The 24588-nt window shown below is 38.9% G+C and overlaps 1 protein-coding gene across 2 annotated transcripts in view; it reads right to left on the bottom strand.

Moving 5' to 3' along the window:
* Positions 1 to 24588, bottom strand: part of LOC140158923 (activating signal cointegrator 1-like) — a 53149-nt gene that overhangs the window by 1303 nt on the left and 27258 nt on the right. For both annotated transcript variants that reach the window (XM_072182197.1, XM_072182196.1), the window contains exons 4-11: positions 22513 to 22725; positions 21907 to 22155; positions 19950 to 20140; positions 18924 to 19245; positions 9174 to 9370; positions 8049 to 8170; positions 1437 to 1534; positions 344 to 440 (exon numbers count right to left, since the gene is read on the bottom strand). In XM_072182197.1, the coding sequence (XP_072038298.1) occupies positions 344 to 440; positions 1437 to 1534; positions 8049 to 8170; positions 9174 to 9370; positions 18924 to 19245; positions 19950 to 20140; positions 21907 to 22155; positions 22513 to 22725 (1489 nt within the window). The remainder of the gene's footprint in view (positions 1 to 343; positions 441 to 1436; positions 1535 to 8048; positions 8171 to 9173; positions 9371 to 18923; positions 19246 to 19949; positions 20141 to 21906; positions 22156 to 22512; positions 22726 to 24588) is intronic.

Here is a 24588-nt window from a genome sequence, read left to right as displayed (position 1 = left end):
AATTGACCAATTCAGCATCAATTCTTAAAAATAACTAACATCATTTATAATGCGCCTTTTCCAGTGGCTACAAAGCGTGATTCTGCGTCCCTCCAAGCGATGAAAGTCAAAATTTTCACATGCTTCGCGCGCATTTCAGCACAAAATCAATTGAACGAACATTTTAAGACCGATTTTCAACTTCTCGTAACCAAAATTAATTAGTGGTAGGCCTTATTTGTCCAAAATTTCGCGCGCAATTGTTTTAAGAATTGGAAATTCATGGGTGGGGGGGTAGGAGGCGCCAATTTTGTTTCTTGCCCCGGGCGCTACTAACCCTAGTTACGCCACTGGGTTTACTTACATATTTTATGTTTGCCTTTGATTGGAAATCTGACAACTAGTTCTTGTGGATTTTCTACAATAAACACGTACGGCGATGATGACTCTCCATCTGGAAACTGTACAAAGTAAAGATTAAACAATTGATGAATTATATAATCCAATCAATATTGATAAAATTAGAACATAACTATACAGTTCTTCCTTTTGTCACCATTAGTATTAATGGACTTAATGAGTGATCTTGACGGGTTTTCAGAGTCAAACTGAGAATGGTTTCTTTATTTTTGTTCAAAAAGACCAGGTGTGAAAATGAAGCTGGCAACACCAGTTATTTGAGGGACAAAAAATCCTACATCCATGACTTGTATTCACGCAATACACTATAGTAGTCCTTAATTGGCTGGCTGTATAGCGATATTCACACTGAATGTGTCAGAGCAACAATATTTTATCTACATGAGCCCCACAGATGTTGTTTGGGCTTTGCAATATTATGGGTTTTTAAGCGTTACCCCCTTTTCTCAGCATGGCTATTGGAGTTCAGATGCTGTGGCGCTGAACCCTCGATATATGAAAGACACCACAAATAACTTTGCAATACAACTCTTCCTTTTGTCTCCATCAGCGTTTCTGGACTTAATGACTGTGAGCTTGCAGTCCCTTGTGCATGGTTTGTCTAAGTTAAAGAAAGGTTTTTTCGTTTTTGTTCCAAAAGATACCACAAATCTGATGTGTGCTGCATGTAAAAACTACCTTTTTCATGTAAATATGAAGCACAGACACATGCATGGAGAGACAGGAAAACAGACACACAATCTCTCATACTCATACTCACAAAGTCCGATAATGTGACATGATCTAATCCACTCAGACCAAAGTTGGAAATTTAGAAAATTTAGACATTACCATTTCTATCTAACTTGCTCAGAATCTGCATCTATTGCTGTTGAAATCCTGACATTCTTAGCATACTTGGTTGCAAAAGTTCCAAACTTTTTATATGTTCATTTACTTTAATTGTATTTTTGCCTATATCTCAATTTCATTATTGCTAACTTCAGTTTGATTGGATCAGATCATGTCACATGCACAAATATCGTCTGCTTACTGACCTGGTCTCTGTACTGCTCCTGAGACAGGCAGTCCACCATATCAACACAGCCAAGTAGACAACCAGCAGGGTAATGAGTTGGGAATTCTATATGTTCTTCTGGAAAATAAATGGCAAAAGCAAAGGAAATGTCACATATAGCTGAAAATCATCAGCCAAGATTGTGAATGGAGCCTTTGGCAACATTCAGATTTTTAGATCTGAGAGGACTCTTCGTGCTGCTGAGAAGAGGTTTCTTCCAGGATATGCTTCTTTTTCTTTTAATCCTCCTCTTTACACTGTTTCGTCAGATGTCACAGGATGTGACTGGATGTTTTGGCAGGCCTACCTGATTGCCCCTTGGTAGATTCGCTGTGCAGAGGGAGACGTTGGCGGGTAGATAAGGCTTTGGCTGCGGCCCTTCTGGATGTGGAAGATGACCTTGCTTCGTCTCTTGAAACCCACAGGATTTCCACCAACATTTCAGGGTCCCTTTCATGTTCATGTGAAATGGGGTGATGATGGTATGGGAGATGTGAAGCTAAAGAAGGGAACACAGGCCTATGTTCCAGACAAGGTTATGTCTGTGGAAAGTTTGGAAGGGGAAAGATGCATTGTAAAAGAAGAAAGATGGGTGGGAAACGGGTAAAACAAAGAAGTACATCTTCATCATCTGCATGTGCCACCGCACCTGCATTGACAACGGACCATGACTACGCAGGTACATGTACTTCGCCTAGGAAGGCAAGGAAAGTAGTAACACGTATGTTAAATCCCCACAGGATATTCTTGGTGAAATTGATTCACTTAGATTTAGGCCATCTCCTCTGCGCCCTGAGTGCGATGCATCCATAGGCAGCAGGTTCCCTAAGTCAGTGGCTGTAAATTTAGGTGGGGCTGAAGATATTGTTGTATGTAGCATGTGTGGTGGTTTGCAAGATACCCCTGTCGAGATTGTACCATGTCATCATATCTTTTGTAAATATTGTATATATGAATAATGTAGAAAATGTAGGATGTAAATGTTTTGTTTGTTCTGCCAATATTGTTTCTGTTGAATTACCGTCACAACATGTTATGCGGATGTTAGATCACCTGGAGGTTCACTGCCTGTACGAGGAGGTTATTATATGCAGGATTAAGCGTTTTCTTGACCATGACACACTCCATGCCGTTGTCAGAGCTCTTGTACTATTGCCTTTTGATTATGGTAATGCCCTCTTATATCGAGCCAAATCTAAAGATCTTGATCGGCTGCAGTCACTCCAACACAAGGCTGTCAAGATGATTTTCTCTGCCGCAAGACGCGATAGTCCATCTCCACTTATGCATCAACTGCATTGATTGCCCTTAAGAGAACGCATCAACTTCAAAGTTTGCCTCTACATCTTCAAATGCCTGGAAGGATCCGCACCTCAATACCTCATTGATTTAGTTTCGCTAAAGCAACCCCATTCCGGACTTGTCACAAGATCTTCAATGGACAAACCTCAAATCACTTCTCATGTGGGCAGAATTCAAATTGGTGACAGAGCATTCCAAGCTGCTGCACCGGCACTGTGGAACTGCCTCCCACGTAACATCAGGGAGGCATCAACTTCAAAGTTTGCCTCTACATCTTCAAATGCCTGGAAGGATCCGCACCTCAATACCTCATTGATTTAGTTTCGCTAAAGCAACCCCATTCCAGACTCGTCACAAGATCTTCAATGGACAAAACTCAAATCACCTCTCATGTGGGCAGAATTAAAATTAGTGACAGAGCATTCCAAGCTGCTGCACCGGCACTGTGGAACTGCCTCCCACGTAACATCAGGGAGGCACACTCAATCACCACAAGTTTCAAGAAACTCTTAAAATCTCATTATTATGCTTATTAATTTTATGCTTTGTTTACTATTATGTTTGTTCTTGTCATTCACTGTTATGCGCCTTGATCTTTATGTAAAAGGCGCTATATAAATCTTGTATGTATTGTATTGTATTGTATTATTTAATTTTTGTGACTTATGGTCACACATGCTTATGACCCTTCTGGATGTGGAAGATGACCTTGCTTCGTCTCTTGAAACCCAGAGGATTTCCACCAACATTTCAGGGTCCCTTTCATGTTGATGTGAAATGGGGTGATGATGGTATGGGAGATGTGAAGCTAAAGAAGGGAACACAGGCCTATGTTCCAGACAAGGTTATGTCTGTGGAAAGTTTGGAAGGGGAAAGATGCATTGTAAAAAAAGAAAGATGGGTGGGAAACGGGTAAAACAAAGAAGTACATCTTCATCATCTGCATGTGCCACTGCACCTGTATTGACAACGGACCATGACTACGCAGGTACATGTACTTCGCCTGGGAAGGCATTTGCGGCATGTAGGAAGGAAAGTAGTAACACATATGTTAAATCCCCACAGGATATTCTTGGTGAAATTGATTCACTTAGATTTAGGCCATCTCCTCTGCGCCCTGAGTGCGATGCATCCATAGGCAGCAGGTTCCCTAAGTCAGTGGCTGTAAATTTAGGTGGGGCTGAAGATATTGTTGTATGTAGCATGTGTGGTGGTTTGCAAGATACCCCTGTCGAGATTGTACCATGTCATCATATCTTTTGTAAATATTGTACATATGAATAATGTAGAAAATGTAGGATGTAAATGTTTTGTTTGTTCTGCCAATATTGTTCCTGTTGAATTACCGTCACAACATGTTATGCGGATGTTAGATCACCTGGAGGTTCACTGCTTGTACGAGGAGGTTATTACACGCAGAATTAAGTGTTTTCTTGACCATGACACACTCCATGCTGTTGTCAGAGCTCTTGTACTATCGCCTTTTGATTATGGTAATGCCCTCTTATATCGAGCCAAATCTAAAGATCTTGATCGGCTGCAGTCACTGCAACACAAGGCTGTCAAGTTGATTTTCTCTGCCGCAAGACGCGATAGTCCATCTCCACTTATGCATACACTGCATTGATTGCCCTTAAGAGAATGCATCAACTTCAAAGTTTGCCTCTACATCTTCAAATGCCTGGAAGGATCCGCACCTCAATACCTCATTGATTTAGTTTCGCTAAAGCAACCCCATTCCGGACTCGTCTCAAGATCTTCAATGGACAAAACTCAAATCACTTCTCATGTGGGCAGAATTCAAATTGGCGACAGAGCATTCCAAGCTGCTGCACCAGCACTGTGGAACTGCCTCCCACGTAACATCAGGGAGGCACACTCAATCACAAGTTTCAAGAAACTCTTAAATCTCATTATTATGCTTATTAATTTTATGCTTTGTTTACTATTATGTTTGTTCTTGTCATTCACTTTTATGCACCTTGATCTTTATGTAAAAGGCGCTATATAAATCTTGTATGTATTGTATTGTATTGTATTGTATTGTATTGTATTGTATTGTATTGTATTGTATTGTATTGTATTATTTAATTTTTGTGACTTATGGTCACACACGCTTGTTTGCCAACACTCCGCCATTAGTGATGGCACGTCAGAAACCACCTCTTCTCGTAGAGGTAGACCTCCAGGGAGTTCCAGTCAAGGTTAAGTCTGTGGAAAGTTTGGAAGGGGAAAGAGGCATTGTAAAAAAAGAAAGATGGGTGGGAAACGGGTAAAACAAATAAGTACATCTTCATCATCTGCATGTGCCACCGCACCTGTATTGACAACGGACCATGACTACCAAGGTACATATACTTCGCCTAGGAAGGCATTTGCGGCATGTAGAAAGGAAAGTAGTAACACATATGTTAAATCCCCACAGGATATTCTTGGTGAAATTGATTCACTTATATTTAGGCCATCTCCTCTGCGCCCTGAGTGTGATGCATCCATAGGCAGCAGGTTCCGTAAGTCAGTGGCTGTAAATTTAGGTGGGGCTGAAGAGGTTGTTGTATGTAGCATGTGTAGTGGTTTGCAAGATACCCCTGTCGAGATTGTACCATGTCATCATATCTTTTGTAAATATTGTACATATGAATAATGTAGAAAATGTAGGATGTAAATGTTTTGTTTGTTCTGCCAATATTGTTTCTGTTGAATTACCATCACAACATGTTATGCGGATGTTAGATCACCTGGAGGTTCACTGCCTGTACGAGGAGGTTATTATACGCAGGATTAAGCGTTTTCTTGACCATGACACACTCCATGCTGTTGTTAGAGCTCTTGTACTATCGCCTTTTGATTATGGTAATGCCCTCTTATATCGAGCCAAATCTTAAGATCTTGATCGGCTGCAGTCACTCCAACACAAGGCTGTCAAATTGATTTTCTCTGCCGCAAGACGCGATAGTCCATCTCCACTTATGCATACACTGCATTGATTGCCCTTAAGAGAAGGCATCAACTTCAAAGTTTGTCTCTACATCTTCAGATGCCTGGAAGGATCAGCACCTCAATACCTCATTGATTTAGTTTCGCTAAAGCAACCCCATTCCGGACTTGTCACAAGATCTTCAATGGACAAAACTCAAATCACTTCTCATGTGGGCAGAATTCAAATTGGTGACAGAGCATTCCAAGCTGCTGCACCGGCACTGTGGAACTGCCTCCCACGTAACATCAGGGAGGCACACTCAATCACAAGTTTCAAGAAACTCTTAAAATCTCATTATTATGCTTATTAATTTTATGCTTTGTTTACTATTATGTTTGTTCTTGTCATTCACTGTAATGCGCCTTGATCTTTATGTAAAAGGCGCTATATAAATCTTATATGTATTGTATTGTATTGTATTATTTAATTTTTGTGACTTATGGTCACACATGCTTGTTTGCCAACACGCCGCCATTAGTGATGGCACGTCAGAAACCACCTCTTCTCGTAGAGGTAGACTTCCAGGGAGTCTAATAGAGGTTATCCACTTCACTCATGTGTGACTTCTAACAAAAGGCGCTGGTTCCCGTAGTATTCCTCATTCAAACGAATTCAATGCATGACCTCGGGGTTACCTGCATGACTTTGGCGGGCTATTTTGAAACAGTCATGGTTGCACAAGCATGTACTTCTTTTGAAAGTCCTAAACAAGGTATAGCAGTCGTTGACAGGATATGCAGCTTATAGAACATGGATAACCTCTATTGATGCCAAACAGAAGGCCCAAAATGCTAGGCTCCATACAATAAAGCAACTTCTTAGTAACATAAGTAACAAAGATGTGCATGAGAGCAATGTCACAATTTGCATTGCATTGGCAATGAATAGTTTGCGTGCTGCTGGTCAGCGGAATAAGGCAGAATTGATCAATGCTGCGTTTGCTGACAGATTTGGATCTTTGTCTCCAGTCCAATGTATTGCATATAGAGTAAACAAGCAATGTCATGATTACCAACACTTTAAAACTTAACAAACAAGAAGTAAACTTTTAATTTTGTTTCATTCACCAATGATAATCAATACACAATACATTTGTGAGGAGGTCACAAATTTCAAGTACCTGGGGGCATGGATGCAGAGCTCAGAAAAGGATGTTAAAATCCGAAAAGCAGCAGCCTGGAGAGCTTGTAATGGATTGGCTAAGATCTGGAAGTCATCTCTCTCAACAAGGTTCAAGCAACGCCTATTTACAGCAACAGTTGAATCAGTACTGCTCTATGGGTGTGAGGCATGGACAGTCACTTCCAAACTGGCAAAGGAGCTGGATGGCTGTTACACCAGACTGTTGAGGGCAATGCGTAATGTCCACTGGAAGCAGCATATGACAAACAAAGAGCTGTATGGTGACCTCCCAAAGTTATCAGACAAGATCAGGGAAAGAAGGGCACGGTTTGCTGGCCACTGCTACAGAAGCAAGACAGAACTTGTATCTAAATTGGTGCACTGGATTCCAAAACATGGGAAAAGAAAACAAGGAAGACCCGCCCTAACATTTGTCAACATCATAAGACAAGACACAGGACTTGAATCTACTGACATGGTAACAGCAATGCAAGACAGGAAGATATGGAGGGCCATCACAGTTCTAGGACACCACTCGACTTAAGCAAGTAAGCAAACAATACAACTGAATACGGCTGATGATGACAACATAAATTAATCCAAATGAACAAATTTACTAAGACATCTTCAGTTGTGAGAACCAGATCCAGTTTAATTCTCTTCCACACTTATAAATTAAATTATGAAGAAAGGAATCTGCCTATGCTTCACCCTGGCAGGGCATAAGACAATGCGAGACACAATTAATATATGCAACGATCAGAAATAAATGATGCAAGACCAAGAGTATACATACACATCAGTTTTGGACTTAATTTACATCATAAGTAACTCAATCATTGTAAAGTAGATAGTATTCTCCACTTAACGCTCTCTCTCTTACGATTGTTATTATTCACATTTTTTTACTTATGATGTATATCAATTGAAATGGAATTTAATTCACTTGTGATGAATTTTGCTACTCATTACAATAATCTTGAAGGTTTGTAATATTGAACCATGACAACAGATTGTCAAGAAGACAATCACATCTGATATTTGTCACTTTGCTGATATTTAATTATATCTTTATATTCATTCAGCAAATTAAAAAAAAAAATCAAAATTTGTCTATTTCTAAGTTCAAATGTTATGGTTACATAAAAAATATGTTCATTGAACAGTCAACTGTGATTACGGACTGACCTTTGTGAAATAGTCTGTGAAGATTTTCCACTTCTGATATTTCTTCAGGAGATGGCTGTTTTGATGCTGAGGCTATCCATAAGCGCCCTCTATGTGACGAGTACCACGTCCTTCCTTCATGTCTGTTTTAACAATAATATGTCACGAGGTAACAATTTGATTTGGTGAGAATGCACATAACAATCTTACACTTATATTAGAGGCTCAGTGTTGATTTGTATTGATTTACATGTTTATTTGCTCCATTGCATTTACACTCACAAACCTCCTCTGACAGTGAATGGAACTTGTCCAGTGTGACGTCACGAGGCATCTCTGTAGCTGGAGCATAGATAATGCTTATCACATTATCCTTGACATTGATAACCCCATGTAATTTATTTAGGGCTCATATTGAAATACCCTACTACGCTTTCACACAGAAAGAAGGCAGGATTCCCCTCGCTAAGCGTGCACCTCAGGAAAGCTCGGTCATAAAACGGATGGATTATATGCATCAGTGATACACCCTGCCTTTTGAAGTGGTCTGGTGACAAGGATTATAAATAAAAGTTTATCAAAGACTGGCAATTTGATTGATTGTTGAACTAATTGAACTAATCAACTCATCGCACAACCCAGGAAAGCGTGCTCCTAATTTAAGTGATTAATTGCAGTGTTATAATCACACAGGATTTTAACAAAAGAAGGCTTGCACAGGAAAGCTGCAGGATGGCGCACACCTTCCTGTGTAAGGGAATTTCAATATGAGCCCTTAGATAAAGGAAAATTCTGCACAAAAAATAACAGTATATTCAGCTGTTTTGTTATTTCAAAAGTGAGAAATAGTTTATACTTCGTTTGACCTTTGGTAGTACGGTCAGAACATTTTTGTGTATGCACTGGAAGCGTGCCGTACAACCACCCTTGTATACATATGTATGCGCTTCACAGGATTACGTTTACGAGCAAGATTAAAAGGTTTGCGAGCAAGATTTGATATTGTGACCACCGAAAGAAGCAACTACATCAAAACCAAACTTGAGGGGAAACAACATATAATGTTGTCAATTTGAAATTGCTCATTTCTAGTGACTGATACACAATATGAGCTCATTAATTATTTGATTCTCTGAACAAACTCACACTTTGATTCCTGTTGCTAAAAGTGTAGCCCACGGTTGATGCATTGAGAGACACCATCCTTCGTCAGACATCTCCAGCAATTCACGATCCTGTATTCTCACAGTTCGCTGACCCTGACCTGACCTTTGATCTTGCCATGTTGTGGAATTACCGCCTCTATTTGATAGTGAGTTACTACTTCTGTCTTCTAAAACAAACTGAAAGAAAAAGTCAAATATGGAGCAAGTATTTTAATGTTATATTTTTGCAAAAAATCATGGTTGAAAAAAAAATAGAAATCACACAAAAAGAGGTTTATAGAAAACCCTGTTTCTATTTTAATCACTTCTGACTCAGGAACATCAATACTATAGTGTATCTCATCTCAAGTTGAGAGTAATGCCATGTTGATTTTGAAGTGGCGGATTTGAATCGGTGAGCTTATGCGGCAGCATCACCACCATACAGATAAATCGCCCTTCTGCGCATGTGCATACGTTCTGCGGGATTAGGTTAGCGCAAGCGATTCAAATCTGCCACTGAAATCCAACATGGTGTTACTCTCAACTTGAGATGAGACAGACTATAGAAGTACACTGGCTGGATCAGTTTCCATTTAGGAAAGGTTATGTATTATTATTGGTCAATATGAGCAAAGTGACCAAGTGGTACGGGCCGCGACTCATATTCGGAAGGTTTTGGGTTTGAGCCCCGGTGACACCCTCATGTTGTGCTCTTGAGTAAGGCATCTTATCTCGATTACTTCTCTCCACCTACAATCCCCGAAATATGTCCTTGGAACGCTTGAGGCTTCTTGAATGAAATCAAAAAGTGTATTTTTAATGTGGATAAAAATGTTCAATATTTGGAATTCGAAGAAAGCTGGGCCATAAATTAACACTTTTCCCTTCCCCACCCCCATCATTCAATGTTGCAACACTTTGGAGACACGCTGAACATATTTGCATGTCTCAACATTGCAATGGGGGAGTGGGGGGATTTATTTTCCCCTAAAAACGCTTTAATGTTTCAAGACATATTTCGGGGATTGCCTTTGCCATTCGCAAAAATTAACATCTGATTTTAAACTTTTGGCTGTAACTTTAAAACTACTTGATAGAATTACTCCAAATTTTCAATGAATATTAGTTAATGCATAAGCTATGATGTGGGAATAAAATAAAACAACTAATTGTATCATTAGGGGAATGATTAATTAAATATCCCATGAAATTAATGATTCTAATGCGTTTCGTCTAAGATAGGCATGTTCATAAAATTTTGAAATTTAATAAATTAATCTAAAATTGCTTTCATTAAAAAGAGAATCGTTTAACTTAAAAAATGAGGGGTCAATCATGTATGTAGGCCTATAATTGGCCATGTTATGAGGAAAAGTATGCTCGCCTGAATGTCCCAAAATGGGCCAAATTGTGTGTCCCAGCATTATCAATGGCTTCCTATGTCTTAAGGGCTGGGGTATGAACGTTTGGACAGTATTTATTTTGGGATATTAGAGCACATCAGACATATCGAATTGCATTCTAAATCTGAAGAATGTCATTCTGATATCAAATAATTTTGATTTTTTGAAATTGCAATTTAATACACATTTTATGGCAAATCGTTAAAATTGATATTTTTGATATTTAACAGTAAACTTTATAAATCTGATGATTTATACTTAAAGTGTATGCAGGTGGGATGAAAAGCCGACGATCAATTGAAAATTTTGACCTTTCGTATTGAAGATATGGATTTTTTTCCCAAAACACCAAAAAAATAGGTCTTTTTGGGAAAAAAACCCATATCTTCAATATGAAAGGTCAAAATTTTCAATTGACCGTCGGCTTTTTCCTCCCTGCTACATACACTTTAAGAATATATCATTAGATTTATATAATTATCGAGGACTGTTATATATCAAAAATTTGAAAAATATCAAATTTTTATAATTTGTCATAAAATTTGTATTATATTGTGATTTTAAAAAATGAAAATTATTTGATATCAGAAAGACATGCTTCGTATTCAGAATGCAATTCGATAGGTCTGAGGTGCTCTCATGTCCCACAAAAAATACTATCGAAGCATAATAAACGCTCATTTTGGATCCCTTAACATGTGTACATGTATTTTATGGCTAAATTTTTGAGCACGATGGGCCATTTTACAAAAATGTGCTAATGTTTCATGAAATGTAGCTTTCATTACTTGATAGCATCAAATATTATTCAAATGCAGATTTTTTAAAAATCATGCTAGGTTGGAGTTTTGAGGGTCAAAATCCAAATTTTCTTCATTTTCCTATTGGATTACACAGTTAAGACAGGATCTTGGTGCACAAGTAAGCTTAACGAAGCCCGCCCTCACATGTTCAAAATGTGATCATGTCTATCTAAGACGATCAAATTCTTCTTTTTTCATTGAAAAGGCTAAACACAGTATAAACATTAAAGCAAGTTTATTGGGCTCTTTGGTATTTTTTTTCCAATTAATATTGAAAGTATGTAATGCTTCAACTATCAAAATCTATTAATTAATGTACTTCTTGACATGCTAAAACTGTTCAATGTGGAGAGTTGCTGCTTACTCACACGGAACGGGTGTTCTGCTTCAGTTCGATGACATGCACATGGATAATACTAGTGGTAAGTCTATTGTTGAGCGTTGGCGCTAACAAAAGATTTGAACATGTCACTTATTCGCTGTAGACTAAATCAGATTAACTACCATATCAATAGATGAATACAATTTTGACTAGTAATAGTTATTCCACAAGTGGCCTTCAGGCCACGAGTGGAATAAGTTACTTGTACCAGCCCAGAGTGATACATGGCAAAAGAGACCACTGTCTGGCCAACACATGTTATTTATTACACTAAATGCTGTGTGTTGACAATCTATGTTTACAAACATACTGAGGTCATGGTTGTGCCTAAAAGTATACACCCACATGGAACCCTTGTTGTGAGGTTACATAATGTTGTCTGGAAAATTTTTATTGAAAAAAAGGACCACTCTCTGAGCACACCTGTTATTAGGATGGTACAAGTAGTCTACCATGTCATGTGTTATGTCTGGAGCAGGTCATCTCTTTGGGTGGGTCTGTTTACTTTTTGAAGTATATACTAGAGGGTATATACTAGAGGGTGGGGCAAGTAATCTCCCATGTGACTAGTTATGTCTGGAGTGGGACATGGGAGTGGTACATGGGTTTTGACTCCACTCTAGACAGAGTGGTACTAGGCAGTAAAATCACCAAGTATGGTACAATATCGTCTAGTTTATATGATTACATACAGTCGCGCAGATGTCACGCTCTTTCCAACTCGCGAAACCTTTAGTAATGCAGTTTTGGAGGCATTTGGGCAAACGCCAGCCCAAGTATTGCAGTGGGTCTGTGCCGAAAAAAAGCATGCAGACGGGGGATTACACTACCATATTGCCTTGAAATTAGACAGAGTCCAACATTGGTTACAAGTTAAGAACTATCTTCAGGGCAACCATGACATAGTAGTCCACTTCAGTTCAGAACACGCGAATTACTATTCAGCTTGGCTCTATGTCACCAAGGAAGACCAGGAGTCTCTGCAATCTGAAGATCATCCACAGTTAGACTATCCTAACACTATGACAGCGAGTCAAGTCAGACTAGAAGAGAGAGGTTTTAAAAGAAAAAGATTTAGAATGTCAGCCTTTGAAATGGGTGAGATCGCCAAGGAAAACAACCTACGAACACAACTTCAACTTCTTGCCTTCGCCAACGTGCAGAAGAGGGAAGACAAGACAAATCTCACCAAGTTCATCATGAACCGCGGTAAAAAGATCGTTGAAGAAGCCCTGACTACTGCATGGGAAATTCCGAGGAAGCTCTAGAAAGAGCCAAACTACGGAGAATAGAGATCATCACCCGCAGCTTGGATGAAGAGTGTGAACCTGGTTGCAACCAACAATGGTTCGCCCAGGCTGTTGACATTTTGGAAAGAAACCATACAGACCAGAATGAATTTGCTTCAGCCATAAGACTTCTGCTTGCCGAAGGCCGCGGGAAGTACCGCAATATCATCATTACAGGCCCAACCAATTGTGGGAAGAGTTTTATTTTGCAGCCATTGGCATCAGTCTTTTTGCAAACCTGGCAACAACAACTTGCGCATGGATTGGAGCGGCAGAGGCCGAAGTCATCATTCTTAATGACTTTCGTTGAGCCCGCAGGTTATTTGAACTCTTCATAAAGATCTTTGTTGATCTAATAGTTTTGGTCATTCCTCACCATTTTTATGAAGACTAAAATAATGAAGGCAACAAAGATGTCTATGATGTATTCCAATAATCTGTGTGCTCCAATTATAGTTTAACATTTTACCTTCGCAACAAGTTATTAAGGTCAGGTAATACATACTTTTGTTTCTTTACAACTTATACAGATTATTGCATGGGCAGATTTCTTGTTACTTTTGGAGGGCGAGTGTGTCCATCTGCCAGCACCCAAAACTCATTTTTCAAGAGACATTGAAATAGTGACTGACATACCCATCTTCTGCACCAGCAGCCAGCCCATTCAGCTTGTCAGAGGGGGTGCGGTACAGGAGAGGGAGACAGCCATGATGACAGTCAGATGGAATTTAATAATCAAATTCCAGAAGCACAACAGCGCAGACTCAAACTCTGTGGCCGTTGCTTTGCAGCTCTAGTGCTGCATGAGGAGGACAGCCCCTTATCCCAATAAAGATCTCCAAATGACAAGAAGACACAACAAAGAAAACATCCAATTCCAATCTATTTAATGTCTTGTAGTTTAATAACATCAAATGATACAAATAAAATTTGCATGAAATAATTAAATTCAAAGTGAAAGAAAAAAGAAAAAAGAAAGATAAATAAAAGAATGAAAGATATGATAAAAAGAAATAAAAGAAAGAAAGAAAGAAAGAAAGAAAGAAAGAAAGAAAGAAAGAAAGAAAGAAAGAAAGAAAGAAAGAATGAAAGAAAGAAAGAAAAAAAAGAAAGATCAATAAAAGAACAAAAGATATGATGACAAGAAATCAGACAAAAATAAAGAGAGAAGAAAAAGTAAAAAGAGCAAGAAAGCAAGAAATATAGAAGGAAGGAAAGAAACAAATTAAAAAACCGCATTTGTACGCTCATCAAGTAGGCCTACTCATGCAGAGATATCTTGATCATTTTATTTGCGTGAAATGGTAAAGTGCGATTGTAAATCTTCCCATTGAATCACGTAGTGATTTGACGGTTTACCATAGTCTAATACTGAATATTTATACACAGAGTTTCTTTAATTTAGAAAGGGTAAACCGTTGACAAAATTCATAATTTAGGCCGATTTGGTGTCAACTTTTATTTGTAAAGCGTTTTGTTTGAAAGCTTGTGAAAAACTACATCTAATTTTACTATTTTACGTTTTGCTAGCTCTAACATTATTTACATTTGACTGATTTTAGCAAATGTAAATCGTCTGTCGAGATTTACCATTTTCATAATCATGAGAATGCAATGCGCACCCATATATTACAGAATCCCGTAATTATTTCAACATGACAGCGTGGTGTAATGGACAGTGCTTCAGACAGTGAAACGAAAGGCTAGTGGTTCGAGCCCTGACAGTGTCACCTGTTGTTTTTTTGTTTTTTTTGTGTGGGACTTTTTCAAACCAGTAAACTATTCTTTTGTATTCATGACAATGGACATTGTGAAATACGAAATAAGTTTTAAAACCCGATTTAAAAAAAAATTGTAATAAAGACCCAAATAGATCCGGACATCTTTAAAGGTCATGAATATGGGCACTATAGCAATTGTACGATAACCCCCCCCCCCCCACACACACACACCCACGTTCAAGTTTCATAAGTATTTACTTATAGAGTGCTTGCACAAAAGGTCATTAGTTCAAATCATCTCCTCTATAGGCACGCTCCAGAAGATATGCAAATGGATGGAGTACAAAAAATTACTTTGATCAATACCCGTTAAATGAGGTGATTGGCATTGCACTCCATTCATTTACATGTCTTCTGGAGTGTATCTGGGGGATGATTTGAATTAATGACCTTCCGTGCAAGCACCCTATAATCACATATGCCTAAATTTAGATTGTTGTTTCAAAAAATGTTTTCAAACATGCTTATTAAAGTAAACCCGTTACCACTTACAGGCTTACACACTATAAATAGCACCCCCTCCCCCACGTTCAATTCTCATACATTTCGTAATTATGAACTTATAATCACTTATGGCATAATTTAAGAATTTTGATTGTTGTTTCAAATTATGTTTTCAAACATGCTTAAATAAACCCTTTACCATTCCCCATGTTTAATAGCATTGCATTGCATCAGTCTGCACCTCCCCCGCCATGACTTTATACATGTAGCAATACCGGTGAACATGGAACATGATAAGGCCTGCACAATATTGAAAGAACCAGTGTCACTTAATTCAGTCACAATGTCAGTATTTTATTCTTTGACCATGGCTTGCAATTATCTGCTGCAGACGTTTCCTCGTAGAAGCTATGGTTGTGTCAATTATATCCTGTGGAATAGCTCTGATGGTGCTGATGACTCTTGCTTGAAACTTCTCAAAACACTCCCTATTGCATTGGTTACGAATTGCATCTTGTCTCAACTTCTCGCTGACTAAACAAAATAAATTTTCTATAGTGTTAATGACAGGACTTCTTGCAGGAATGCTCAACAACTGAGCATTTGCCCTGTCCATCGCTTCACGAGCGGCAGCGCTATTTTGTGAAGGGTCTCCAATCTTGTACAAAAAGATCAGTGTCCTTGTCAGCAACCTCAAACATATTTCTGAAATTGTCATTGATGAATTCGGCGAAGTAGGCTCCAGACATCTTCTCGTATGCTTCACACTTGATGACCCCCTTGCTGTGGCTTATTGCAACAACAAATTTTGCGTACTTGCCACCAGTTCCTTCTTTCCTGCCCTTTGACGTACAATCATGCGCCAGACCTTCACTCTTCTTCCGATATATACTTTGGTGCTCTGGCTTGGTCGAGGGGATTTGTTTTGTGAGTAAACGCGACTCCATCTAAGAAAAACACCACATCCTTACACCAAAAGCTGGCTGGCCTCTTTACCATCTTTCGGGCAAACTGTACACGTTTATGTAAGTCCCAAGTGGAAAGTAGTCCTTTCTTGCGCATTTGTCTAAACCTATAGCCATGTCAATGTAACAAATTCATTACAGTTCGTTCAGTGACGTTGTCTTTGGATATACCAGCAACCTGCATTAGGCGTGAAATCGTAAACGTTCCTTCGCGCTGTCTCAGTTTCTTGAGTTCACGTAAAATGTGTCGCTCCTGTCTTGGGCTGATCTTCCTTGGCCTTCCCATCTTACGCCTACCCACAGTTTGATTAACTCGCTTTCCTTTCACGATTCGGTAAACGCTGCTGGCTGAAATGTTGCACTCTGAGGCAATCTTGCGCAGTGACATGTTCATGTGTGTCCTCAACATTCTAACATAAGCATGAGTCTCTTCAGGAATTTTCCCCGTGAAGACCATGTTGATGAATAACTTTCACATTCAAAAGAAAATCGTAAAATGACTTCAATGGGAGATCTTTAGGCTAAAGTCTTCATATGGTTACATCACGTGACACCTGTTACAAAGGAACCTTTTTATATTTGTGACATTCATAAGAAGCTCTGCTGGCGCCAGCGTGTCTCAAGTATTTCATTGCATTTCAACATGCCGCCTATTGAAACCTGAACAATGGAGATTAGCATGTCCAAAATATGAGACTGCGTGTGAACGTTGAGGCTACACCAAATTTCAATAGACACCTTTTTTAAATAACGCATCCCTAATAAACAAATTTATGTTCAGCATTCAAACTGATTGAGGCGATTGTTTTAATTCTAGAGAACTTTTTCCTCAATCTTTCAGACCTAATTTTCAGTTAGACCTACGATTCCTGAAAATCCGTGATGCATTGGACATACATACATTTATGATTGTCCACTTCCTAAGATGTACAATTTGTGCATTTCTATTATAACTTTAGTGGTACACACATGACCAGAGAAGATGTAATAAAGTTATTACATCTTCTCTGATATGACATATCTCACTTTTATACCGTATTTGGCCTTCTCATTTAACATGTTCAAATAAATGAACATTGTATTTTTGCGTGTACATAAACACAATTGAATCACTCATGTTTGTCATGGAATATTTATATGACCACTACCTAAATAAAAGATTTTTATTTTTATTTTGTTTTATTTTGTGCCCACATCATAGCCTATCTATTAATAAATAGTCATTGAAAATTTTGAGTTATAGCCAAAAGATTAAAATCAGATGTTAATTTTTGCGATTGCCTCAGACAATCCCCGAAATATGTCCTTGGAACGCTTGAGGCATCTTGAATGAAATCAAAAGTGTATTTTTAATGTGGATAAAAATGTTCAATATTTGGAATTAGAAGAAAGCTGTGCCATAAATTAACACTTTTCCCTTCCCCACCTCCCATTATTCAGTGTTGCAACACTTTGGAGACACGCTGAACATATTTGCACATCTCAACATTGCACGGGGGAGTGGGGGGATTTATTTTCCCCTAAAGACGCTTTAATGTTTCAAGACATATTTCGGGGATTGTAGGTGTGGGAATGTAACAGACTCGCTGTGGAGGAGGTGTGGCGATCCCCCACAACAACATTTTACAGTTGAGTCTGGCTTAATCTCTAATGACAGAGGAAAGGGTGAAGGAAGTTGAACATATCAAGTCCGCGTTAGGACGTTGTGGTTACCACAATTGGAATTTGGGTTTAGCCAAAGCTAAGGACAAAAGTAAGAACACTCCTGACCCTCCTACTAATGCCAACCAAGTAGAGGGAAAGAAATCGTCGAACTACATCACCCTACCCTATATAGAGGGGTTGTCACAGAAGCTCCAGCATATTTTCAAATCCTACGGTGTTGCTACAAGCTTCAGACCACACAATACGCTGAGAAAACTATTAGTCTCACCTAAGGATCCCACGCCAACTAAGAAAAAATCAGGTGTGGTCTACTGAGATAACCTGCTGGCGAATGTACAAGTTCATACATCGGCCAGACAGGTAGACAACTCGGAGATAGACTGAAGGAGCACAAGTCAACTGCCCCCAGTCCAGCAAACCCTCTGCTGTTGCAGAACACAAAACGGAGTCTCACCACAACATTGACTGGGAATCCACAAAGGGGTTAGCCAAGGATGATAGAGAGTACCCCCGTTTAGTGCGGGAGGCCCTCCAGATCAAGAAGAAATCGCCAGAACTAAATCGCGATCAAGGACTGGAATTGCCAACCTTATACAACGCCTCATTCGACCAAAAGTTGCCAATGATCAACAAAAGGGCAAGTCCATCACAACATCTTAGGACTTCTTCTGATGAAGATGTGTGTCACACATCGAAAATTCAAGGTTAATGAATTTTTGTGCTGAAAGTCAGTTTAAACTTTTGGAAATTGTTTATTACCAGCACCGTCAGCACGTATGAACTTAAATTCGAGACAGATAGATAGGCACTACGCCCTGTAAAAAAGGCAGGTTCAACTCCCTTACGTTTTTTAATATGAGCACAAATAGCCTTTGGTTATTTATCATGGTTATTTTGACATCCCTTGATGTTTCATTTTTTATTTCACTTTTGCACACATCCATGCATAACAATCGAGTTGATCATCTCATCAACAAAAATCTCTGAATGCCTCTCTAAGTGAAAAGTACACTAACCTTTGGTGGTGGTTGCGTGATTGTAGGATTTATAAGAGCGTTGCCATCTCCACTACCTCGTGATGCTGGGTTGCCAAAATTAACAGCCTGAACTACCGCATCATTTCTATCATACATGTTCACACCACTACCATCGTCCTCAAACACACGCCTGCCAGCAAAGTCCAGGGTGAATTTTTGATCTAAACGAGAGGCATGTTTTTGTTTGTGCAGTTCTTGTTTGCGTTTTTTCAGTGCGTCTCGTTCTTGATCACTAAGCCACCTATTTGTGTCCACAGCAAAGTAATCTGATTCGTCATCTATGACTTGGGTTCTTCTCACACTGTTATTGGGAGAAACAATACAAATATTATGTATTCAACTTGAGTAAGTGACTTCCATAATTCAGAACAAAGTGCATTGTGGGTAATACACAGGGGTTGCCAGCATGGAACTCAATTAAAATCAGAGTAATGCCCATATCACACTATAGCAATCACAGTGCAACCAAAAGAAATTATGAGTGAAAAATACCAGTAGTGATTGTAATAATGCTATTAATGTCAATAAAAGGTTGCCTTGAGGTCAACTGGCTGTGATCTGACACTATTATACTAGTGACTTTTGATCAATATATCCACAGTCCCCTTTTTGATAAAGTGATGGAAACAAAGTCATTAAAACAATGCTATGCTTCTTGAGATTGAATATTATATGAACATAACATGACTTACTTCGCAAGTTCCATGCCTGGGAATAATGTGGAATCCTGCAACCTCCTTCCACAGACATTTTGGCATTTGATTAGAGCAATCCACAAAGCTGCACTTTATTTGATTCCGAGTGAAGTAAAGCTACCGAAAAGCATTATTACCCTACTTTGTTTTCAGACACCTACACTACAAAGTCTTGAATCACTGGCTGAGGATGTGAAGTTCCCGGAATGTGCTCCCAGTAAGTGATATATTGTACTGTACATGTCTGAATCTAGAAAAAACATCATGCATTTTTTTACCACTGTATATATGAATACCAGCAATTACATACCTGGTTTTATCAAACTCTAACAGTTTATCCTTATGTGCCAGTGCTTTATCTAACCCATCCTGTTGTCTGACTTTAGCATGAGGCAAAACATGATTACTGGTGTCTGGTTTATCTCCTAGTAACTTCTTTCTCAACTTCTCACTTTTGTTGGAATTTCTGGAGAGGATTTCTTGTTCGTCTCTTGTACACACCTGTAGCATGGGAAGAAAACATCACTTTTGAGTTTTAATTAACATATGCACTGTAGTACAAGTTATTATGCTTTCACTTGACTTAGACACACACTTTTAATGTTGTTAATGTTTTGATGAATTCAAGTGTGACAATAATGGATCCAAAACATAACAACGATAAAATTGGATGCTTTACGCCCCAATATTTATTGGTCTTGGTATGAGTTTGAAAATATTGGACTTGACAGCTCATAGCTAGACCAATAAATATGGGCTCAATCGATTCAATTTTATATCATTACTGGGATTGTTGTAAATTCTAAAATGGATATGGCTACAAAATAACATGTTTGTTTCCTGTAGCTGTACCACCCAACTAAGATGGGAGTAGGGGTGTAAATTAACGGTTATTTGTCTAACTGTTTAAACGGACCACAATCTGGTCGCTTTTTTTTTTTTTTATAATTTTTAAATTTTAAAATTTCTTTAATGTAATAGATGCTAAATTTCTTGTTATTCAAGGTTTTGTTTTTATGCCCCCAAAAATCTGTTTGTTTTTTTTTAATTCAAAAATCACAAATTTCCGGCCAGAAATGAGCAGGAAATTTGTATTTTAAATCGCATTTAGCGATTTGCAATCATGATAATTAGCGTATTTTTGGTAGGAAAACAGTCGGCAACCCGAGATTTGAAATATACCGTGATGGTTTGCAAATGCGTGGTGTATCCTCAGTATTCTATCGTATTGTGTTTTAAACTGCTGGGAACCAGTGGAACCAAAACAATATGGCGGCGCGCTGTGTTGTTCAGTGGTGAGAACGCAGGTGAGAATTGCTTATTTCTCACCTAGCTAGCCTTGTCAGAGAGGAAATCCTGAATCAAAACTAGGTAGATGTTATTTTTAAGTGAAAAATAATTCTATTTGGTTTCAAGTTTAAGATAGTTTCATTCAGAAATTGGTGCTCCGGATGGGCTTCTGAGCATTGCTGAGTGCCTTCAAACTGCTATGGTGGATGGCTCTAGACCCCCAGCCGTTATTGCGCCGCTCAATACTCTATATATCTCAGCGCTAGAATTTTTATTTTTTTTCCTAAACGGATAGTGCGTAAACGTAGACACCCTTAGATGGGAGATGATTTTTAAAACTTTTTTTAATGGTAAAGCATGCTTTAAATCCCAAATATCTATGGTCAAATCAGTTACAAAGTAGGCTAGATGTGACAATTAGGAATATTTGAAAAAATATAATTTGATCACTAAATGTTATTAATAGTATTGAAAGTATCTATCAAGTCATTTCATCGTTTGGCAGGAAAAACCTCCTTATGTGTCATTGGCCCCTGAACTTGTTTAAACTTAAACCTCATATGTAACCACAGAATTAGAGAAGATGACCCTAGACTTGACCGCCATCTTGATACAGGCATGGAGCAAAAATTGGGGGTATTCGGTTTCCCTCGGAATGCACTTGAGGCATTCATTGTCATGCAAGCGCGAAATGGATGATGGGCGCATTTGAGAGACAAACTTGATGCAACCTGCATGTGAGTACCAAGAAGCTTCAGATGAGGTGCAGAATTGTTTTTGTTCGTCTCCGCGCACCGTTGGCAAGGACCCGAATACCCCCAATTTTCTCCCCATAGCTGACGGCGCAATTGTACGTGGTGGTATAGGAAGTCCTGGTTCTTCTAATAATAATAACATGGTAAAATTGCTCCCCTAAACGTGGGTGCTATAAAGAATTTTTGTTTATAGCCCAATAATAACATCAGCAAACTACTCACCAGAGCACCACAAAACAAGCAAGGACCAGAACCCTCCTGAGCACACACAACTCTTCCACATCTCAAACAGTTTGATATAAGATGATGTTTTTGAGCTTGGCATTCACACACATGTCTACCAGGTAAATGGACTACAGTTTTCGCTTCACCCTCTTGGGTATATAAAGACACATATTTCTGTTTTCTTCTAGCTCCTTGCTTGTGAGCTTGTGCAATCTCTTGTTGAGATGTGGAATTTGTAGTAGGCACCTGTAGAATGAAGAAAATTGGACATCATGAGAATAATATTGAAATGGAGGGGTCCTGAAGAACTTATTCTGAACCAATATATGTTGAATATGTAGAGAAATCAAACTCGACAAAAGGTTTAAAAGCTGAAAAGGCGGGGGGGGAAAGAATTGCAGCATATTGAAAAGGGGGTAATTAGGGATCAAGCTAAATTTGTACCACAGAGGCACAATATGGGGTGAGGTATCTTGTCATAATCAAATATAAAGACTGTAGCCGTTAAACTATAACTTGGCACTGATTTCCACTGAATTCGATAGCAAATAAGTCGAAATCTAAATGCGACTTTTGTAAACAAGGTCTAAGACTTGCTCTTACCTGTATTGGTTTAAACCCTCCTGCCAGTTTAGATAAAGCTGCCATGTCAACTGGTGGATCTCCTGGCATCTCCTGTGCATGTAAACTAGCCAGGTCCAACTTCTCATATCCACTGGATGATTTCTTGTCCTTCTCTCGACTTCTTCCCTTGCTAGATTTGGTCTTTTCTGTTTTGGTAGCATAGCTTTCATACTGGGCTGATTTCCTATAAACCTAAGATGATTATTTGAAATAAACAAAAGTACCAGAATACAGTATGTGTATTGTAATGACATGTGGTCATTATTACTTCATATCAAATAATGACTTCGTCAGGGACTTCGTAACCTCAACAAGGCCACTCAAGCAACTGCATGAGTAGTGACACCTTTGTTGTCTAACACAGGCATTTGTAAATAATGGGCTTTCATTGTGCTCAGATTAAAGTAAAGTGCTGCTATAAACTGTAAGAAGTCCTGCATTCTGTTATTAAAGGTAAAGATGTCCATTGCCATCATGACAAGCTCAGCAGCCAGTTCATCTGATTAGTAAATTAGTATTTGTTCAACATCAGATATTTGGCAGGGGAGGTCTTATTCTTGCATTTTGGTGAGGCTCCCATGTTCATGCATGACTACTGACAGACTAGCTGCAAACCTAGGGATACCACATTGGTATCAAAACAGTGGCACAGCCAGGGTGCAAAGAGGGAAGCTGCCCCCACCACTCCTCCACACACATCCCCCACCCTGGCTATTTCCCCCACTTGAAAGTCACTTCACTCTGAAAAAAATCCTGGCTATGCCACTGTATCAAAATCACACCTTGTCACCAAATCCCAGGGTCAAGTTTGCTGGCCACACTCTCATCTCATGCATGAATAGACATTTTTTCCCTCTTTCCCATCATGCACAATTCCAGGGGGGTATGGGCGTCACAAAATACATCATCTCCCTGGGGGAGTACAGAGTAATGTTCACCACATTCTGGAATACGGACATTTCGGCTGGTGCCTTCATCACAAAAAAGGAATCACTGATAATCATGATAATGGCGCACGATCATTAACTTACCTTTCGGGGCAAAAACAACATTTCTATGCCTTATTGACATGGTGTCGTCGCGAAAAAAATTCCTGTTATTGAAACCTATCTTTGTATACATTTTATAGACCTAGAGATGAAAAACTAATGACGGGACACGCAGTGATATTTTGTCGGCGTCCGCTTTTCACTTTTTTTTGGAGATAAAAATAAAACATAAACAAAATCTCTTACACAGATGTTCTGCATCGCTCCGTAACTGCATCACTCGTGTATTCAATAATTGCATAATTAGTAACATCGATGGCCTTTACAATAATCCGCATATATAGAATCAGTATGCCCATATTAAGACAAAATAATTGCAAAGACCATCGGATGCACACGCCCCTGGAATAGTGCAATGTGGGATAGAAGGAAAAAGATTAATAGCAAGACTAGTCACAAAATTACCAAATAGGAAAATCAAAACTTGTATCTCAAATTCCGGTATCAAATTTGCTGCCAATGTAACAAATCCCAGTAGGGTATCAAAATTGAAAAGCATTTTTTCAAAACTTGTTTAGTCCAAACATGTTTCTATGTTAAGAATGTCCAAAATCAGTTTATGAGGAACTTGTACTGGTGTACTAAGCGAGACGTGGAAAAGTGCTTTTCAATTGTAGGAGAAAATCTAGTCAAAGTATTTTAATGAAAAAAATTCTTATGAGTTTTTACCTTTAGGTCTCGCAAATGAGTCATTATTGGTACCTCTTTTGCATGACCATGGGAACTCAACCAAGATCCAATGCCTGGGGGTACTCCAGTTTGGTTTGGGATGTGCTGCTGAGAACTTGAAAGTGGACCCATCAATAGCCATGTTCAGACGTGGCTACTAACTAGTCGGTGTAAATTTACACCGGCATTCCAAAGAATTTACTTAATTTCACACGCACACGTTCACACACGCTTACTCCGACTACTTTACCACAGACTCGCAGACAAATTTAACACAACCTTCGCAGGGGACCATTGAATACTCGGAGTAACTTCTGGAAGTAACATGGCAGTGCTG

This window comes from Amphiura filiformis, chromosome 8 (assembly GCF_039555335.1).
Source record: "Amphiura filiformis chromosome 8, Afil_fr2py, whole genome shotgun sequence".
Lineage (NCBI taxonomy): Eukaryota > Metazoa > Echinodermata > Ophiuroidea > Amphilepidida > Amphiuridae > Amphiura > Amphiura filiformis.
Note: the sequence above shows the minus strand (reverse complement) of the source record. Positions and strands in the feature narration are given on the sequence as shown.